At 37.1% G+C, this 20,423-nt stretch overlaps 1 protein-coding gene across 1 annotated transcript; it reads right to left on the bottom strand.

The window, feature by feature from the left end:
- Positions 1 to 365: 365 nt before the first annotated feature.
- On the bottom strand, positions 366 to 14,711 carry LOC116959590 (fibrinogen-like protein 1-like protein). Its single transcript, XM_032984719.2, has 6 exons — positions 14,695 to 14,711; positions 13,480 to 13,530; positions 8,924 to 9,145; positions 7,469 to 7,664; positions 5,557 to 5,725; positions 366 to 2,105 (listed from the first exon to the last, which is right to left on the bottom strand). The coding sequence occupies exons 5-6, from the start codon at positions 5,702 to 5,704 to the stop codon at positions 1,405 to 1,407; spliced, it is 849 nt and encodes a 282-aa protein (XP_032840610.1). The 5' UTR covers positions 5,705 to 5,725; positions 7,469 to 7,664; positions 8,924 to 9,145; positions 13,480 to 13,530; positions 14,695 to 14,711; the 3' UTR covers positions 366 to 1,404.
- Positions 14,712 to 20,423: the final 5,712 nt, after the last annotated feature.

Genomic DNA, 20,423 nt, shown 5'->3' with positions numbered 1-20,423 from the left:
TTCCACTTCCCAATGAATTTCTCTTCTTAAGGAATCCTGGCAGTTGTGGTCTTCTCAAAACACAATACAATTTATTTTCTGTGAAGTAATTTTCATGAAAATTATGATATTCTATTTCAAAATTAAAAAGCAGGAGTTTTCCAGCATCTGTTGGTCGAGTTTCTGTAACTGAAATATCTAAGAATACATACAAGATATTCTGTTGTTATCCTGACATTTTGTATAATGCAACAATGAAAATTCTTCAGTTGTCATTCAGCTATTGCAATGATATAGAAATGTGTGAAGTAACCCAAACAGCTGTAAAAGAAAACAAGGTCTTCAGGGTTATCAAAACAGAAATCCTCCTATTTATTACTTTAAAACAGATGAACTTATCACGAATCTTAAAGATTCTCTCTTTATTTTTTAATCAGATAAAAGGTACTGTTTAAACAATGCCAAGGTTGGGTACCAAAACAATTGAAGCTAGCAAATGTGAAATAAAGCCAACGCTCTTTTCTTTTCTCACGGTGGTATTAAAAAAAAAGAAAGCTGAAGCACATCATGGAACAGGGAGGAGCAACAGTCAAAACATGGTAAACAAAGTGGAGTAATTTTCAGAAAAAAAAAATGGAGCAATAAGTAAACAATTACTACATCAATTTGATCTTTCAAAATATGTTCACCGAGTTTCTTGGGGAAAAATTCAGACGACTTGTAAGCTTTGGATAAGTAGCTTTAAATGGGAAAGCTGATGATCCCATTAGCTGTGGGTACTCTAAAAAGAAGGAAGAAACCTGTGCTGAATACTTCTTTGTGTGTGGGATCATTAAAAAGTAGCGATAAAAGGAAGAGTCAATGAAGGGGAAAAGAAGCCATGGGAGATGAGGCTAATTCCAATTTTATATAGTAAAATACTGTTCACTAAAGGTAAAAAGGAAAGTCCTGGTGCTGTCCTATGGTACACAATACTCCAATATGCATTTTGTAAACGTAGGTGCTTCACTGGAAGTTTCCTTCCTGCATGATATGTGAAGATGTGCAATTATAGGAGATCAATCACGAACATTCATACTGGAGAAAAGCCTTCTGAAATGAATGTATATTCATGTATATCTTGTACAAGACATCATATCCTGGATTTCATATCTGACTCCTCTTACAGCTAAAATACTATAAAATTAGTTATTTAAATCTTCTGGTAGAGGCCTCGGTTTTTGACAGTAACTTCTTCTCACTTGTGTGGTTGGTAGATGTCTATGTCCTGGTCCAGTCCTGGATGATACGCTATCATAAAGCCCCTGCAGAGGCCCAAATTAAATTTTCAATCATGATTACTTATTGTGATTATTTAATCAGTGTGAGTTCACTTCAGTCACTGGACGAAAAATCCATGTTCCTTTCAAAGTACGCGTGCCATATCTACAGTTCAACTTTCTGACATGGACAGGGCTTGGTTGGAATTGACAGGCTGTGGTCAATGGGTTTGATCATCATCCATGCAAACTTGCACATGCGTTGCTTGTTGCAGTCTTTTTGCCAGTATATCACGTTCCTACGATTTAGATTTGCTCCAGCACAGGCATCGTACCACCAGCCTCCCCCAGGAATGCCATTGTGTTCCAGTTTAGCACAATTCTGAAAAAAATTGTCATTGTCTCTGTCCTTGGTGGTGAACTTCTGATTGTCATGGAGATAAGCTTCTGTGTCCAGGGTCAGAGCATCAGTGGCGTTGCCTTTGTATAGACCAACCCTGATTCGGTATTGAGATTCTTCATCTTCAATAAGAAATGGTTCATACTGTCCCCACTTGATTTCAGCATTTAGGTTTACAAGTTTAACTCCAAGTATGTATTGCACAGAGCTGCTAGTTAACTGATGCATATATTCATTTCCTAACCAGTGGTTGTCATGAACAGAGCCAAATCCATACTTGTAATCCTGCCAGGTCCTATCAAAGTCGACAGTACTATTGGCTGTAATGTGCTGGATTACTGTCCAGCCACCATCCTGCATGTTACAAGAGACAACAATTGGGTCCTCCTTTGGCTGGATGATGTAAAGACCATCTCTGGAATTTCCGTTGGAGCGCTGAAAAATCTCAAAACAATCCCTTGGATAGTCTGAGAAGGAAAAAAAAAGAAGTTTTAAAGTAAATTTCAGTTCAAATAGTAAATTTTCAATATTGAATTCTGTCATTCAGAGCGAGTAAACAATTGCTTTTGGACTGGAAGCCCACTCTGACTTTATCCCAGCTGGTGGGCAGCTAAAGTGATTTTGCATTTATGGCAGAAATGTAGATGAAAAGCTAAAAGTTATGTACAGACCATTCCTTTTCCTCCTGCACTCTTGCAGTTTGAGTAGTCGGAAAGTTTGCAATTCCCTGTGCCCTGTGTTGGACCATTGTGTTTAATTACTAGAGCTAGCCTTATCCTCAACAAATAAATCTAATTTCTCTTTAACCAATTTATGCTTCAGGCATCTATAACATCCTTGCATCAAATTCCAATAACTATGCCATGTGTTCATTTATAAAAGTGAGATATTAAAGCACATTTATTGCTAATACAAAACTTATAAACATCTGAGGATTTTCTTAGGAACAGTTCTCATGATTCAAACTCCAGGCTAAATCTTACCACTGATTTGCAGGTGGAACTACAGTGCTGTGCAGTGCTGAATACCAATATCAGGAAAGTAGGTGAAAGTGCTTTTCCACTTATTGCTTATCCAGTAGACTCAGGGGGTGATAAAAATGGCATATAATCCTTGAGATGACCCTCTCTGTTGGGCTGAAATATATATACTGTGTTTTTTAAATGTAACTTGCTTATAAGGTAACTTCTTGCTGTAGTATAGTATCAAGTGTTTCTGAGACTAAGGCACAATACTCTGCTTTTTACAATTGATTGTGAGACTTCTAAGAGCCAGGATATAATTTAAATATACATTTATGTATGTATGAATTCATATATAAAAGATTCCTTCTGTAGAGAAGGATGCTATTCAATGTCTGTTCCATTACTCAGAAACACATTTATGAATTGAAATCACTCACTTTTCCATATAGTTGAAAGGCATGTCATTATGTCATTATACTATGGAATATGTGCAATTTATATTTAATAAAAACCTGACAGTTTTAGTATCTCTATGATAAAAATTCCTACAAGACCACCTGTGATGTAAAATGACAGTTTTCAGATCTATGAAATCCTATGTTCTGTCCTGACAATGACTGATAGGAATTTAGATACTGTATTTAGAACTTAAGTTTTTCGTCTGTGAAACTGGGATAATTCAGGAAAACTATGGCAAGATGTCCTATTTTTTTTTTCAAAAATTTGCAAAAAATGATTAAGGAAAAATATTTCCAAAGATAAAAATTTAAAATAAAAGCTCAGAAAAAACTCTCCTCTGTCCAAAACACTGACCAGAGAACCTCTGCCGTCCCTTTTACTGACCACATTGCTTTTCTTTTCCTGAACACACAAACAGAGCCTGAAAAGAGTTAATCTCATTGTATGGTGTTGAGACCAACAGAAAAAAAGTACACTGAACAGTTTGGTTAGTGTAAAAAAAAAAAAAAAGAGCACCCCAACTTTCTGGAAGGAGAAAGGGACCATGAGTGACTATTTTATCTACTACTGGTCCTGTAGGGAATTATATCATGCAGTCTTCTTCAAAGAATTATTACATTTCTTCTCTTCCAACTGGAAAGCATTGTAGACTTCAGAAACTGTCACTACTCTTGGAAATACTCAACTGGTTCCTAGTCTAATTTTATCACTGTCCACTGTCCATCTTTTTCTTCCTTGTGTCATGTTGTCCTTTAGTTAAATAGTGCTTCTTCCTGGGTGATAAGCCCTGATGTACCATGAGGACAACTATATTTTTAATCAGCCTTTGTTTTGTTAGGGTAAATTCTGTTAGGTTAAATAGTTCTTTTTATTATTTAATTCAAGATAATTCTTCTGTTCCTTAATTATCTTAGTAGCTTTTCTGCACCTCTTCACTGCAAATGAATCTCCTAGAATGTTGGTAAAATTTGCACAGTATTGCAGATGGCCTTATATAGTGCCACTGATTCTTCCCAAGTCTTATTGAAAAATATCTGTTGATATATTCTATGATTGCATTTGTATTGCTTAGTTTCCTTTAATCTAGAGTCTGGCCTTTGGATCTTTATAACTGGTAAGGTCCTCACCTTACAGTAAAACCTATAATTTTGTACCTTATTTTTCATCCCAATGGTATTACTTAAGAACATATGATTTTTTTTTTTTTTCTGTGTAATAGTCTGATTTTTTGTATTGGCATTTCTCTACTTCATGTTATCATTACATTTTATCAGCATATTCATATTTTTGCATCACTATATTTAATAAGAATACTGAAAAGATCACTTATAAGCAAATACTTCCAGTCTCACCTTGACTTTATGGATTACTTTTCTACTCAAGTCACTGTCATTTTCTTTTCAATTTCTACTGAAATTATAATGTAATCCTGCCTCCTCTGATTTAATATTGTATGAAGTATTGTATCATAGGCTTTGTAGAAGTCCAGATGGACTAAACCTTTTAAATAGTATTATTCATCGTAACAGTACTGTGTTAAATATAGTCTTTTATATTTGATATTTAAAAGATTATTGGTACTTCTAAGCCACTCAGGACAGATTTACAGGAGTATATAGGCTTTCCAAGGTCTTACTTTTATGCCTTTCATTGCCTAATAAAATCCACAGACACTAATAGAGTATTTTAAATCTCAATACTATCTGCATGGTATTATTAAATATCCCGAAAAAGCAGAACTCTGTACATGACTCTGTACCCCAGCAGTTAGAACATCCCCCTAGTAGACATCGCCTGACTCCAAACCTGATCCCATGATTTTATAGACTGATTATTTAAGCGATTTATATAGTGATGTCCAAGACAGCAATATATACAGTGACATTTATATTTGCCCTTCTCAGTGAATATTATTCATGCAAAATACAACAAACTCTATCAACAGATAATGAGAAAATCATTTAGGTTGTTGTTACAGGATTCACTTGGAAAGTGAATTTTATAAGACCTCAAGTGCCATCAGTCAGAGGAGGAAAATGAATCAATCCCACTACTCTTTTTTGTGTATATTTTATGTGGGATCTACTCTGGCAAATGTATTAGAAAACCTAATTATGTATTATAAAACCTAATGTATTACAAGACCTAAGGTCCAGACCTTGCAAGCTAGCTAGGCAGAGGGATGCCTCAGTTATAGGTACCAATGGAATTTAGGTACTGAGGTGTCAGATGTAATCTAGATATAACTGTCCCAAGAATAAGTCTTCAAATGCCATAAAATATTTTTTTTTTATAAAAATACTGTTAATTTCTTCTGAATTAGATGGCAGCTAAGCAAGGCTTTTAAAGATTTTGGACTTTGGGGCAGGATATGTTCACATTGAAAAGTATTTTTGCAGGGCTAACTTTCAGACACGCTGGCTGAAAATGTTACAGCAAAGCAATAAAATAAAACACAGCATGCATCCAGATCACTCACTGTCTTCACGAGTACCTTTTTCATTGGCGTTACCCAGTCTCTCATAGCCTCTTTGGGGTAGAAGGTGGGCATTAGCCAAGACCACTGCCTCTTTGGTGCTCACTGACACAACGCAATGAGAGAGTAAGAACAGAATAAATCCCACTGAGCTCGTCAACAGCATCTTCCTTCCAAGTCAGTCCTCCTGCAGCAATTCAGAACTGTTACACAGACTGGAATTGGAAATGTAAAGATTTACAACTTTTAGTATGAAAGTCCTGAAGGAGAAAGGTATTGAAATACTTAGCTTCAATATAGTAAGCCTCTGCCAAAAATTGGCTTCTCCCATCTTTCAGGGACCTCTTCTTTTCCTCACACCCTATTTCTGCCTGGTCATTCCTCTGACACAGAGCACTGTGCTGCAACACTTAGAATGTCTCTCACATCTGTCACCCTGTGCCATGCTGGGCAATGAAACATAATGTAATTTTGTGTGTGACAAAAAGCCACATAAAGTAATGTAGTGACAAAGAAAAAGCACATCTTGTATTTATCAGAACCGAATTTTGCTTATTCCTCAAGTCCAAACTGTAGCGAAATAGAGGCAGCAATGGTCAAACTGTCAGAAACAATAAATTGACTCTGATGACTGTAATTCAAACCGTTCTCAGAGATATGACTTTCCAAGTGCTGGGAATATTTCCATGCACTGAAGAATTCACTTCAGCACATCTGGACTACGTTTGTTATGAATTTCAATCTACAGCTTTACATAATAGGTCACAGGTTTAAATCAGCTTTAAAAAAAAAAACATGTTCAATAAATAAAGCAAAAAGAACTCTTCTTCAGCTTCTTCAAACCCCACAAGGGTTCACTATATTAAATCTAAACAGTTTTGAGCCTCATTTTGGGGTTACATGTCTAGCAACCCTCCATCTAACATAGCAAGAAGGCTTAGGCTGTTACTGAACTAAATTCTGGGGTCCTCACTTAGGCAAATCCCAGCTTGACTGAAGAGGAACTTCTGTATCAACGACAGCTTAGACTGAATCAGGATAACAAATGTTTCCTATACTCTCAAAGGACACAATTACTTAGACTTAAGCCAAACTCTTTTCATTTTTTTTTTTCATTTTATTTTAAGGACTGAGCTCCCCACAGTGGCTTTGATGAGTGGCAGAAAATAGATGTAGCAAGCAGCTCACTGTTCAGAGCTTATTTCCTGCCAGCGTCAGCACACAGTCTACAGAGGCCAGTACCCTTCTCCACAGTGGTTTATGTTGCAACAGAGCCACATTCCTTATAAATCTAATGACTTAGCAGCAGATTCAGCAGTTTTCCAGAGTGAAAAAATATTCAGCACGTTTTTTTTTAAATGTCCAAGATAAATCATTGTAATAAACTTTAGGTTTGAGAGTTAATTTTTATACCTAGCATACAGAAAACCAGCAAAACAGAATTTTCTACTGTATCTGAAACTATTCAGTAATAATTCTGATTCACTATTAACATGCGATTTGTTATTTTATGCAAAACTGGTCATTTGTCATCGGGATCATAATGAACTGGAAAATTACCTTCCAGGAAATTTGGCACAGGGTTTTCCTTAGAGCATTTAAGTTCTGCTGTGCCTGCATTTCTCACTGTAATGTATCCTTTCCCCTGAAAGCTTCTATTATTGTTATTATTATTATATTATAAATAACTTAAAATCAAAACCAAACCCACAAGCCTCACGAAACTTTAGGAAATCTGTACTTGGATCTGGAGTTAATTTTTCAGCTGTTTTGTTTTTCTTTTACCATTTTTGAGTGAACCAGTCTTTTTTCTTCCCTCATATTTACACATTGAAATGATTTACAGATCCATTTAATTCCAGAAGAGAACTTGGTATTATAAATTATTAACATAGCAACTGAGGAAAACAGCACTAGGCAGGCACCTTACCTCTTTCAAGTGAAGCTTGGCAAAGAAAAATGTGTAAAAACGAATGACCTCATACTCTACAGTTGCACTTTGCCTGCTACTTAAGTCCAGGTGAATAAATCAGCTCCAACATGCTATCTCAAATGCAGCAAAATTGCATCTTCATTATTTCACACTGTGCACTTACTCTGGTGGACTTCGCTCTGACATATTACACCTGCAAGTAAGTATGTATGAATTACAAAGTACAAAGTTCTTCCATAAGGATTAAAACAACATAGTAACTAAACTAAATTTCCTTGATTAAAAAATAGACACAGTGATCGAAAACCATGAAGAGGTTTTAGCTAAGAAAATTACTTATGTTGCTTAAATACACACAGGCAGATTCTCAAATTTACTGTGTCATTTTGCATGAGTGAATTAACTGGATGCTATACTGCTAGTCATATTTAAAATTGCATATAGAGAACCTGATTTTTAAGTATTAGGAATAAACCAACCATAAAAACCTTGTTACTTCATGTTTTAATGCGAATGAATCAGAAGCGGTGTCTCAGAGCTTTAAAAAGGGGGGGGGGGAGGGAAGCAGGTCAACAGGTTTCTATTTTAGTTTATTTGGATCAACAAGATTTAATTGACATTAATTCAGATGAAAACTGTAATGCATTAATTGTTGCTATATATCTGAAAGTTGGACTGTCTATCTGCATGGCCTTTAGATGATCTCTAATCCAGAATTTACCCTTTTCAAGAGGATTCAACACCTACATTTTTTGTGCTCTTTGATCCAGTTTGCAACCCACTTTGATCAGATTCCATCCCTGAAACAAGCCACAATTAAAATTAATGGAGCATCTAAATTCTGTACAAGATCTGCTTGAGGATTTGCACTATCCATAATTTCTGTTCTTCTATAATTCACCCTCAGTTAAAGCACAACATGTGAGGATTTGTAGTTCATGGACAATTAAATAAATACATATAGTAAATGTTTTTGGGAAGATTTGCTTGTAACATTTAAAATTCAGTGATATCTCTCTTCATTTTTAAAGTACAAGCAGTGCTTTATTATACATGAGGATGGCCACAGGAAGTCAGAACAGTATCTCTTCCCTGACACTGGTCAGTAGCAGAGCTACAGGGAAAAGTTTAAGAACACAGTCTCTCCACTTTTAGCATTATGCATCTCAGGGGATTTATGATATCTGTATGTTTGACATACATAATTTCTGGTTAGTACCAAGCTTTATAAACCTTAGTTAAGGCATGAAAATAGTGAAAATAGAAAATTGTAGCTTATGAAATAATAAAAGTTCTTTGAACAGATACAGATCCTGCTGAAATAGTATGCTAAGAAAGGGCAGAAGAAGGTACCTTTCCATTCTGCCCATATTGATACACTCTAGAAAATATCATTGACTTCACTGGTATTTATTGATAGGTCTCATGTCACCATGATATAAATTGGGGTACCTTTGTTTTGTGCCTTTGATGTCTACGTTTTCCATCACTGTTTATCTCCTCCCCCATCTTCCCATTCTTCTTGATGTTTGCTTCTCTTTGTTGATTTCCAAACTTTCATCGGAGTTGGCAGAGCAGAAGTGACATGGGAAGCATTTAATTAGAAGACAGAAGAAAGGGCAACAGCATTCATCCACTCATGCTCAGAAAGGCATCTATTTCTGTAGATTAAAACTTTGAAAAACAATGGAAATCATTACACATCTCTCTGCTCTTGATCAAGTATTTCAGCCCTGAAAATTATACAATGATCTCAAGGTAGGACTTCTTTACATAGGCATGGTTTGGTTGTATACAGATTTCAAAATAATGCATTATTATAATAACTTATTAGCCATGTTAATCAAGATACTTAGTTTCTCACCCCAATGACCACATATTCCTTCTCTACAATATGCTGAAGTTTTAACTATCCCTCTGATTCTGCTCAGCCTAACTGGCAAGCGTTCATTTGAATTTTTGCAATGCAGCCTCTCTTATGTGGAAAGTTTCTTTACAAGTTCTCTTTATTTTAATAACTCAAGGCACACCCTTGCAAAAGAAAAAATTGACTGAGATTGATCAATTTACTAACTGCATCCAGCTCTGAAGTTAGTTGCAAAGGCAATCAGGATACTATATTGCAACTGATCAATCAGACTCTCTGTGTAACGGACATGAAAAATATCCATATCTAACCCATATCATGAAGCCATCAGTTCTAGCAAGAGCAAAGTAGTGTCAATTTAACTTTAGTAGTCTGGATTATTATGTCAGTAAATACAGAATCATAGAACTGTTTAGGTTGGAAAATACCTTTAAGATCATCCAGTCCAACCATGAACCTAACGCTGCCAAGTCCCCCACTAAACCCTGTCCCTAAGTGCCACATCTACACACCTTTTAAATACCTCCAGGGGTGGTGACTCAACCACTTCCCTGGGCAGCCTGTTCCAATGCTCCACAACCCTTTCTGTGAAGAAGGTTTTCCTGATATCCAATCTAAACCTCCCTTGGTGCAACTTGAGGCTGTTTCCTCTCATTCTATCACTTGTTACTTGGGAAAAGACACTGACACCCACCTTCCTACAACTTCTTTCAGGTAGTTATAGAGAACGGTAAGGTCTCCCCTCAGCCTCCTTTGCTCCAGGCTAAACAGCCCCAGTTCCCTCAGCCGCTCCTCATAAGACTTGTCCTCTAGACCCTTCACCAGCTTGTGACCCAAGTGCAGGACCCAGCACTGAGCCTTGTTTAACCTCAAACAATTGGCCTTGGCCCATTGATCCAGCCTGCCCAGATCCCTCTGTAGAGCCTTCCTACCCTCAGGCAGATCACTGCTCCTGCCCAGCTTGGTGTCATCTGCAAATTTACTGAGGGTGCACTCCACCCCCACGTCCAGATTGTTGATAAAGAGATTAAACAGAACTGGCCCCAGTACTGAGCCCTGGGGAACACCACTTGTGACTGGCCACCAAATGGATTTAACTCCATTCAACACAACTTTTCAGGCCCAGCCAGCCAGTTTTTTTCCTCAGCAAAGAGTACAACTGTCCAAGCCATGTGCAGACAGTTTCTCCAGGAGAACACTGTGGGAAACAGTGTCAAAGGCTTTACTAAAGTAAACAACATCCACAGCCTTTCCTTCATCAACTAAGTGTCATCTTGTCATAGGAGATCAGGTTAGTCAAGCAGGACCTGCCTTTCATAAATCCATGCTGACTGGGCCTGATCACCCGGTTGTCCTGTACATGCCATGTGATGACAAGATGATTTGCTCCATAACCTTCGCTGGCACTGAGGCCAGACCGATGGGCCTGTAGCTCCCTAGATCCTCCTTCCTGCCCTTCTTGTAGATCGGCGTCACATTTGCTAACCTCCAGTCAGTTGGGACCTCGGCCGTTAGCCAGGACTGCTGATAAAAGATGGAAAGTGGCTTGGTTTCCGTCAGCTCCCTCAGTATGCTTGGGTGCGCCCCATAGACCGGTGTGTGTCTAAGTGGTGTAGCAGGTCGCTAATCATCTCCCCTCGGATTATGGGGGCTTCATCCGCTCCTTGTCTTTTAGCTCAGGGGGTTGGGTACTCAGAGAACAACTGATCTTACTATTAAAGACTGAGGCAAAGAAGGCATTAAGTACCTCAGCCTTTGTCACTGTGTTTCCCCCCACATCCAATAAAGGATGTAAATTCTCCTTAGCCCTCCTTTTGTTGCTAATGTATTTATAGAAATATTTTTGTCTTTTACAGAATTAGACAGATTGAGTTCTAGTTGGGCTTTGGCCCTTCTATTTTTGTCCCTGAACAACTTCACAACATCCTTGTAGTCCTTCTGAGTTGTCTGCCCCTTCTTCCAAAAGTCATAAACAATCTTTGTTGTTTTTTGTTTTTTTTTTTTTTTTCCCTCCTGAGTTCCAGCCAAAGCTTTCTGTTTAGCCAGACTGATCTTCTTCCCCATGGGCTTGCCTTTCAGCACATGGGGAGGGCCTGCTCTTGTGCTTTTAAGATTTCCTTCTTGGACGAATGTCCAACCTTCCTGGACTCCTTTGCCCTTCAGGAATGCATCCTAACAGACTCTGTCAACGAGTCTCCTAAACAGGCCAAAGTCTACATTCCCGAAGTCCAAGGTGGCACTTCTGCTGACCCCTTTTCTTACTTCTCTGAGCATCAAAATCCCTATCATTTTGTGATCGCTATGCCCAAGACATCTCCCGCCATTATGGGAAAAGCTTTGACACAGACTAGCAACTTGCATATCCAGGGCCTTCAAAGGGCTTGAGATGGGTGATTTATGACTTTGTATTATTTCCAGAAACATGTAAAAATGCTAACTTTCATGCAATAAACTTGTTCAGCATACTAAGGAACTTAAGAGACAAAGTTCTGACAAGGCAAAACACATAAAATGTAAAAAAGGGCTCACTGAGTATCTTTCCTGATTTTATGGGTTTGTGTTTTATGGGTGCACAGCACAAGCAATTGCTTTGGGAAAAAAATGAAACAAAACAAAACACAAAAGCCCAAACAACAGAACCAGGCCACAGAAATACTTCTGCAACGATGAATGACTTTGAATTACTTTGCAACCTTGACTAAATGCACTTTCCTATCTTTGTATAGGATCAGTAACAGAAAAAAGTGTTCCTAACAGTTTTTACTTGTTCTTGAACTTCTGAGCTGGCAATGGCATATGAAATGCGTGTTTTGTCTGACAACGCGGAAAGCAGTTATTGACTGCTCAAACACATTGCACATAAGACTATTTTCAACACAGCTTCTAAATCTCTTTTTACACATTCATTATTTGTGAGATGAACCATTATTTGGGAAATGAACCAAGGTATATATTTTTGAATGAATGTAAAGCAAAAGAAAAGCTTCCCTCTTAGAAACATTTTACTTTTCAAATGTTCAGCAACTTTTTTTTTTCTATTTCTTTATGAAAATATTCCAGGGTCTGAAGTAAACACTAAAAACACACTCTTCATGTCTTCCTGCTGAACCACACACTAAATTCTAAAGGTGTAGAAACTTAATTGAAAAGGGTTCACTTTAACAAAAACACTGAAGTAGGACCTAACTTGAAAAATACATCCAAATCCATCATCATGGAAGACACTGGAAAATAACTGGTTAGCTGACAGATAGGACTAGTGGTAATGAAAAACTTAAGTTACTCAGGTAGCTTTAGAAAAGAGTATGATAGAACACATCTTGTATATTACATTTTTATTCTAAAGGTGGTAGAAATTGCAGGTGAAAACTGTTGGAGAGAATTTGTGTGAAATGCAATTTAGGTGGCACCTATGTTAATATGGTAAAAATTTTGATTCTGAGGAAAGGAAAAGTATGTACAGCATTGTAAGGACAATATATTTAAAAACAAACAAACAAAAGCAGACCAAGAAATTCAGGCAACTATTTTCTATCCTCTCTTGCCAAGAGTCTCAGAGAGAAAGGCTCTTTAAGGGGGCTAGCAATTAATAAAAGGTACTATAATGAACAAGAAGTGACAAACTATTTCTGATTAAGAAAGATAAGAACTATACTAAAAGTTCAAGAGGTTTGGTTCAAGAGTTCCTTAAAAATTTGAAAGTCAGAATGAAGTTCTGCAAATGAGTGGAATAAAAGGACAATTTACTGAGTAACTATATAGGAATTACACAATAACAGGCTAGAATAAAATTAGAGGTTAAAATTAAAAAGGTTATCATTAGCAAGGGACATAAAAAATAGACAAATATTCTGCAAATGAATTGGAAATAAAAAGTAAAAACCAAAAATCCATTATTTAATGGGGGAGGAGGGTAAATGGTGCAGATTTGATGCCTTTTTTTACTGCAGACTTTATAAAATGTGATCAGATACTTAATGAAATTAATTGTAATGATGGAGTAAGACTAGAGGCCAGATTATGCGAAAAACATCTCAAAGACACTGACGAAGTTTTGTATTTTCAAAGCGATAAGGACAGGTTAAATTCCACAGGCACCTTATGAATGAGGAAAAGTCCTCTCTAAACCATTTATAATTACCTTTTAGAAGTCATGGAGGTCCCAGAGTACTTCAGTGGGCATAGCAGAGGCCTATCTTTTAAAAAGGAGAAAAACTAAGATAAATAAGGAACAGTGAGCTACATTTAAAAACCCAGAAAGTAAGAGAACTACAAAAACTGGGGAGTGATAAGGTGACGAAAAGCATTCAGCATCGACTGGTGAAGAAGAAATCAAACCAGGGTTGCTTCTCCCTCTATACAGAATCCTCCCTTTCCCAACCTTTGGTCTTTTCTCTAAACATTCCATAGAAAGTTTCCCAGAGCCCATTAAAAGAATCCCATAATAACCTTTAAACAATTCCAAAGTGTCATTCCCCCTGCATTCCATAGTGAGTCCCCTGTAGGCAATACTTCACTCTTCAAGTAGTCCTGGGAGAGTTTCTTTGTGTTTCCCATCAGGGACAATGGTCTAATCACTCTCCTGTGGTAGTCTTAGGAGCAGTCAAGTCCGTGTCTTCCAGTTTTCACTGATTAGGTTAACTAGGGCTCCTTTGCCTGTCACTATTCATCTGAATCTCACCAGGCTTTTGTGTTTACCATGATTAATTGCATAGTCTAACATGGGCAATGAGCACAACCTGTGACTCGAGAGGTTCAAATTTGACGTTTGGGAGAGCTTGTTCACCAGGAGTAGTGCAGCATGGGAACAGCTTTCCCAGATGGGCTGTGAAACCTCCATGCTTGGAGGTTTTTAATACTAGCTAGACACAGCATGACTGAACTGAACCAGTGCTGGTGATAATCCCGCTCAGAGTGAGATTGACTGGAGACCACCAAAATGACTAATGCTTCTATCATCAGCTGTCTGGACTTCAGAGATAATAAACCTTAAAAGTATCTAGCATTTCAGGTTTGATCCAGATTTGGCATATTTCAAAATATGATTCAAACTCAGAGTCATATTTTAAATACTACTTATACTAGATATCAGTCAGCTTTCAGGATAATTTTAACTACAAAAAAGACATTTAGGAAAATCAGTAAAATTTAAATATTTTCCATCTCAATGCACCAGTTTTACCTCAAGTATTTGATCAAAAACAAATAGCAAAGGATATTTTATAAGTACCTGCACAAATATTTGACTGAACAATTTTAGCTAATTATCATCCAAAAGATTTTAACCAAACAATGTGCTGATCTTTGATTTGAATCAATTAAGTATACTGTATATTTTAAAACATTGTAGCCTAACCTTGTAATATAGGAGTCTAAAAATGATTTTCTCATCTGGGACAAGAAGCAGCTGGGAGCATTGTCATGGCAACCATCTCATTTCCAAAAGAGATTCTGTGACTTCTGTTGATCTCTAACAACCTCACAGCTGAAGTAGCATTGCTAAAAAAAAAAAAAAAAAACCAAGAAAAAAAGAGGGGCTTTTCATATAGAGCAATATACCATTGCAAGAAATGCTTGGATCAGAAGAAGAATGCTTCAGAACATAAGGCAGGCTTTAAATAAACAAATTAAATTCTCAGATGAGTTCAGCGAATAAACAAACCAAAAAAAACAAACCCAAAACACATCTATCCCATCACACGTGTCTGTGCAGCTGACTGTGGAATCAATCTCTCTTGGAAATTATGGTTATCACAGATCTCACTGTCTCACATTAACTACATTACTTAGTTTCTTGATCCTACTGTTGTTTAAGGAAAATGGATAGCAATGTGAATAATACACAGGGGGTGGATAGGGTAGGAGCAGAAAAATTTCTACTAAAACAAGAACTTTCACTGCCCACAGTTCTCCCCAAGAGGTTGAGATCACATCATAAGACTTAGATTGCTCAATGTCTACTGAAAGGTTTCAAGGAACTGGGGTATTAAGAACCTATAGTCTAAGAACCTATACAGACTAGAAAACCTGTAATATCTCTTTAACACACTGATTTTGAAACTTAACCTATAGAATTTAGAAATTAAGGGAAGTTCATGCACAGATCTCAGGGTTATGGTTTAAACTCTCGCTTATTTACTTTTGCTTCAGTTTGGTTAGCTTAATGAACTTTCCAAACTACTGCATTGTAAGCATTCCTGGTTACGGCATACTTGGGCCATAGATAATGGTCACTCAGAGACTATCTGGAAGTGCTACAGCAGTACAAGACCATACACACATTGAAAAAGCACATTCCTACAGTGTAGGCTAGGAGTTTTTCATCACCTACTAGCTGCAGCTATCATGGGGAATAGCCATAATGCTGTGTTCAACAGCTGAGACCAATACCCTTTGAATTGGCTGGAGAAAGAGTACTAAACTTCCCTTCAAAAGTATCACTGCATGGAAGAGCAAGACCTTCAGATGCATTTACATATTTTTCCACAGGTATTTATATATCCTGGCCACACTGGTAATTTTGGTCCATATTTTGTTCATAAAGGAGCTAACTGAAGCAAGTAAGCACTGCTAAAAATAGCAAATGCAGCAGAGCCCATTTCATGGTTTGGACTTCTGTTGATAAACTGTATTAATATTCTCAGTATCACATGTTGCTATTGCAGAAATTCCTGCTTATTCAAATTCCTAACTCAGAACATTCAAGAATTATTAGGCAGAAAAAGAATGTAAACACCAACTATATGTAAGTATTAAAAATACATGAAGAAAATGTAGACAATGTAAGCACCATTTAAAGAAAAAACCCCTGCAAACAGTGCTTAAATCAAGTTAGATATTTAAGTCTTTATAGCCATAATCACTTCCCACAAAGAACATCTGAGAAAGTGGAAGTTTATCTAGTCAAAAAAAAGTTTAGCAAATTTGAACAACGTACAGATTAAAAAAGGCTAACAAGGTAGTGCAAAGCTATAAAGGCACTTAATGAGCTTCAGAGGACAAGTTTAGTTCATCATATATAAAAGGTGCATAAACAGCTACAATGTATGAAGGAAAACATGCAGATTTTTTGTAATACAGATCTAAGATTGAAAGAGGCAAAATTCTTCGAGTGTGTTTCTTTCCTGTGTGATACTAATGAAGTGGACTGAAAGCAGCACGTGACTTACAGTGTTAGGTACTGGGATTTAAACTGACATTTTTCATGAGGAGCTACCCAGGCTCTCTGGATATTTTCTTCATTTTTTCCCCCCCAAAGGAAAAACTGTGAACAGTGCATTTTGTTAAACTTGCATTTTCAGTGAACTATGGCTGACTCTGTACAATCTCTCTGATACTCTCCACAGGGTACACTTAAAGGGTTTGAAAAAATTCTACAATAAAATAAGCCTCAAACATATTACAAAGAAATCACAGCAATTTGATCAGATCTTTCTAGGACAAATGACCTCTCCACCATTAGCTAGCTACCTGGTGATAGAAATAATTGGTTGCTACCACTGAAACACTTGAAAGCACAAGTGATGTATACAATTATTTCTGCCAGCACCAGCTGAATAGATTTTGCTACAGCAATTTCAACAACACCCTTGTAGTCTTCATAAAAACGGACAAATAGGAGAGAAAAACTGTGTAAATACCATGTGAATACAATTAGAAGGAAAACAAACCAAGACAAAAGAGGGAGTATCAGCACTACAATTCAAATCCAAAAATGAGAGGATTACAAAATAAGGTTTCTCAAGGAATCCCTACTGTCTGTAGATTCACATGCCTAGCATGTGGGTGACCCCTACAAAGCTACAGGCAGAAACATTATTTTCATGAAAGAACCATCTGGATCCTTTAATCGCATACCTAGGAACACCACCATGGTTCAATTCTCATCACTTTTGCCGAATATGATGGATGCTGCATTTACTCCACTATAAGCCTGTCTTTTAGTAACTGCTTCACCTCTCATCGGAGCTTTGTAGATGTTTAGCACTGCAATAATGCCACCTCATTAAGAGGCTTAATCTTGATCTCTGACTTCTTTAGCTACTCTTTTCCCTGAAGGGTGTTCTGCTACCATGGTCAAGAAATTATATCTTTATTAATGCATCATATATTTTCCACGTGGCAAGCTGAAGCATCTACAGATGGTTGAGAAAACAAACTGGTAGGAAAAGAAACACTCCACCCCACTCCCAAAAATTAGTTCAAAGTCTTAGTCTGTTCCAATCCCAGGAATAGGAAGTATTACTCCAAGTATTCAACTGGATTCTCATTGCATCTGCACAGTAAGCAGCAGTCCTGTGCCCTGCACACCAGACTATGAGGTTGGGTGTCCTTCTCTCCATTCTGAAACGCGAAGGGAAACAGTACACCTGTGTGCACCAGACAGCAAGAAGATTCTTAAAGAATCCAGAGACCTTCTGAGGAGAACATTCTAATATTTTAATCAGAAAATATTCTTTTAAAAACCTTTTTATTTGCTCTGTTTTCAAATGACTTTCACCACCTTTTATATTACTTTTTGATGTTTGTATTCAGCTTTAAAGAAACAGTTCAAAATCCAGTTTTGGTCAAAAAATGCCACGAAAGGTTTTCTCTTTGTTGTATGTTCACTACCATTTGCCCTTGACTGAATGAGTCTTTAATTATTTTTGTTCTTATCAGCCATGCAGAACCAAATACATAATAAAAGTGAGCTCAACTGTAATCTCTTTTTGTGCATCAATAACCAATCTAAGTAGATAAATTCCACTTGCACAGAAAATTATATTGTCGTTAAATCTTCATAATATTACTGAAAACAAAGTATTACACAAGGGTCACTGCCAGCATAATTTGAAGGAATAACCCTGTAATTTCAAAAGTAGACAGGTTTTCCTGAAGAATCAATATTTATTATGAGAGGATTCATAATCCTTTATGGATTTTGAAACAACAGAAATAAAAACCCCAACCTCTTCGCGACCTCAAGAAATTTTCACTAGCTTAACCTCAAAATAGACTAAAATTCAATACCATACCTACAGACAACTTTGTGACTGAAAGCTCCCTGAATGGTGTATCATTTTATGACCTGAATCACCAGATTTTACAAACAGTATTAAGTTCAAAATAGTCATTAAGATCTAAGGTCCTGTCTTTACAGACACTGAAATGATGAAAGCAGTAAGATCTTTGAAATTCTTTATTTCCCCCCCCCCCCCCCCCCCCCCCAATTGATACCACTTGCTTTTTGGGCTTTCTGGCACTTAAAGTGTAACAATGTGTTTTGTATTTAGTCAGTCCAATGGCAGAGTATCACAAAGAACTAAGCCAACACTAACAGTGAGGGAAAGGTGGATTGCTTGGTGGCTAGATTATACTATCTGGGGAAGAGCCCTAAACGGGTGCCCAGTTTTTATGTAGTGACCTATGAAAAGACTGATGAACTCTATCTCTTGAATGGCATAGCAATCTTACCCAGCTGGAAAGTACAATGCTTTTTTTTCACTCACGGGGATAATAAGCAAATTCAGAAGTCTGTGCTCCCCTAAAAACTGTGACTAGTTACGACATCAGACATATATGAGGCATGAAGTCCCAGCCATCTTCATTTGCTCTCTTATAATTGTTTGCCCATATATGCTAGCACTACTGACAATGTTGCAATCACCTAAAAGACTGCCGAAAACATCACAAACCCATTTTTTTTTAAGCTATTTTCTTGCAAATCTTAATACTTGGATCAAATCTGCCACGACAGCAATCCTTAAAATTTCTTCAGTCTTTTTCATGTCCTTACATTAGCTTAGGGGGTCTTTCTCCAAATTTTTCTCCTTTCAATCATCTACGCCTTCAAGTGTCTTACTAAATGAAACACTGCCAGAGAACTTCCCTGGACATGTGGATCTGCTGATTTGTATTACCAAGCTTGTGCAATAGTTGTCAATACACTTTTGGATATGTCAAGTTACAACAGCCTCCCTCCACTACCAGTAATTCCTGGATATGGTAAGGAAGACAGCATCGGCAAGAAACAACTCCTGCGATGCGGTGTCTACGTGCTGCTCTGGAGAGTACAGTGCGCACAGAAGTCGCTCCAGGCAAGCTGGCCTCAGTGCCAGTTCCCTGTTCAGTAACCAGCCTTTGGAGACACAGATCACAATGAAGTCCAGTAAATAGGATCCTTTCCAATGCCCTGTGCACCACCTGTGCACCTTGTGCTTTTCCTGCCCAAGAATGTGCAAAATGTAGCCTTTCAACATACTTTCTTCAGTAAATCTGCTTTGCCACTGATCTGAAGTTCAAAATTTCAAGTTCTGTATTCCTTAGCACATCAACAGTAAACACTTCAATTCTCCTTCAGTTCATTAAATAAGCATAATATAGATATGATGTGTTAGAATGAAAACCATGAATTACCTCTCAGGATCTATTATTATTTATATTTCCTATTGGTTATTTTCCAAAAAGAATTAAGTTTCAAATGAAACAAAAAGATCACAGGAAAACAAATTTGTCATCTACTATCAATAGCAGCAGGATTAAGGTCAGACATGATGTCTTAAAAATTAAAGTGAAATCCTCTTAGTACCTTAAGGTACTACTATCACTGTTAGCCTCTAAAAACAAGGTACTTCTATCAAACTGTGAAACAAACTTTGCCCTCTTTGAGCTACTGATCACATACAACCTTTATGCAATTAAAGGTCCATGAACACCCAAGTGGAAATGTTTAAATGGATCTTAGTGATTTAATACACTTTTCACCAAATTGGAAAAGAATACATACTTAAATTGCCTAGATTGTTTTGGAAATGACATGTGGTTACTTTAATAAATATGTATAAAGAACTACATGTAAATGCTTAATAAAGGTGCTCTTTGAGATTACTTACTGGATTTTCTTCAGTAAGATCATGCTATCCAAGTACCTGACACTCTTTACTGAATTTATCCTTACAATTACTTTTGCGAGACAAGTTTCTCATTCTTCATACACAAGAAATTGGAATAGAAATCATAAATGGTTTGCAGAAAGCCCGACAGTTGCATCAGAATCCAAGGCACTCGATTCTAGAGTTTTAAGTCCTCTCCACAGATACAAAC

This window comes from Tyto alba, unplaced genomic scaffold, assembly GCF_018691265.1.
Source record: "Tyto alba isolate M040663 unplaced genomic scaffold, T.alba_DEE_v4.0 Super-Scaffold_18, whole genome shotgun sequence".
Taxonomy (NCBI): Eukaryota; Metazoa; Chordata; class Aves; order Strigiformes; family Tytonidae; genus Tyto; species Tyto alba.
Note: the sequence above shows the minus strand (reverse complement) of the source record. Positions and strands in the feature narration are given on the sequence as shown.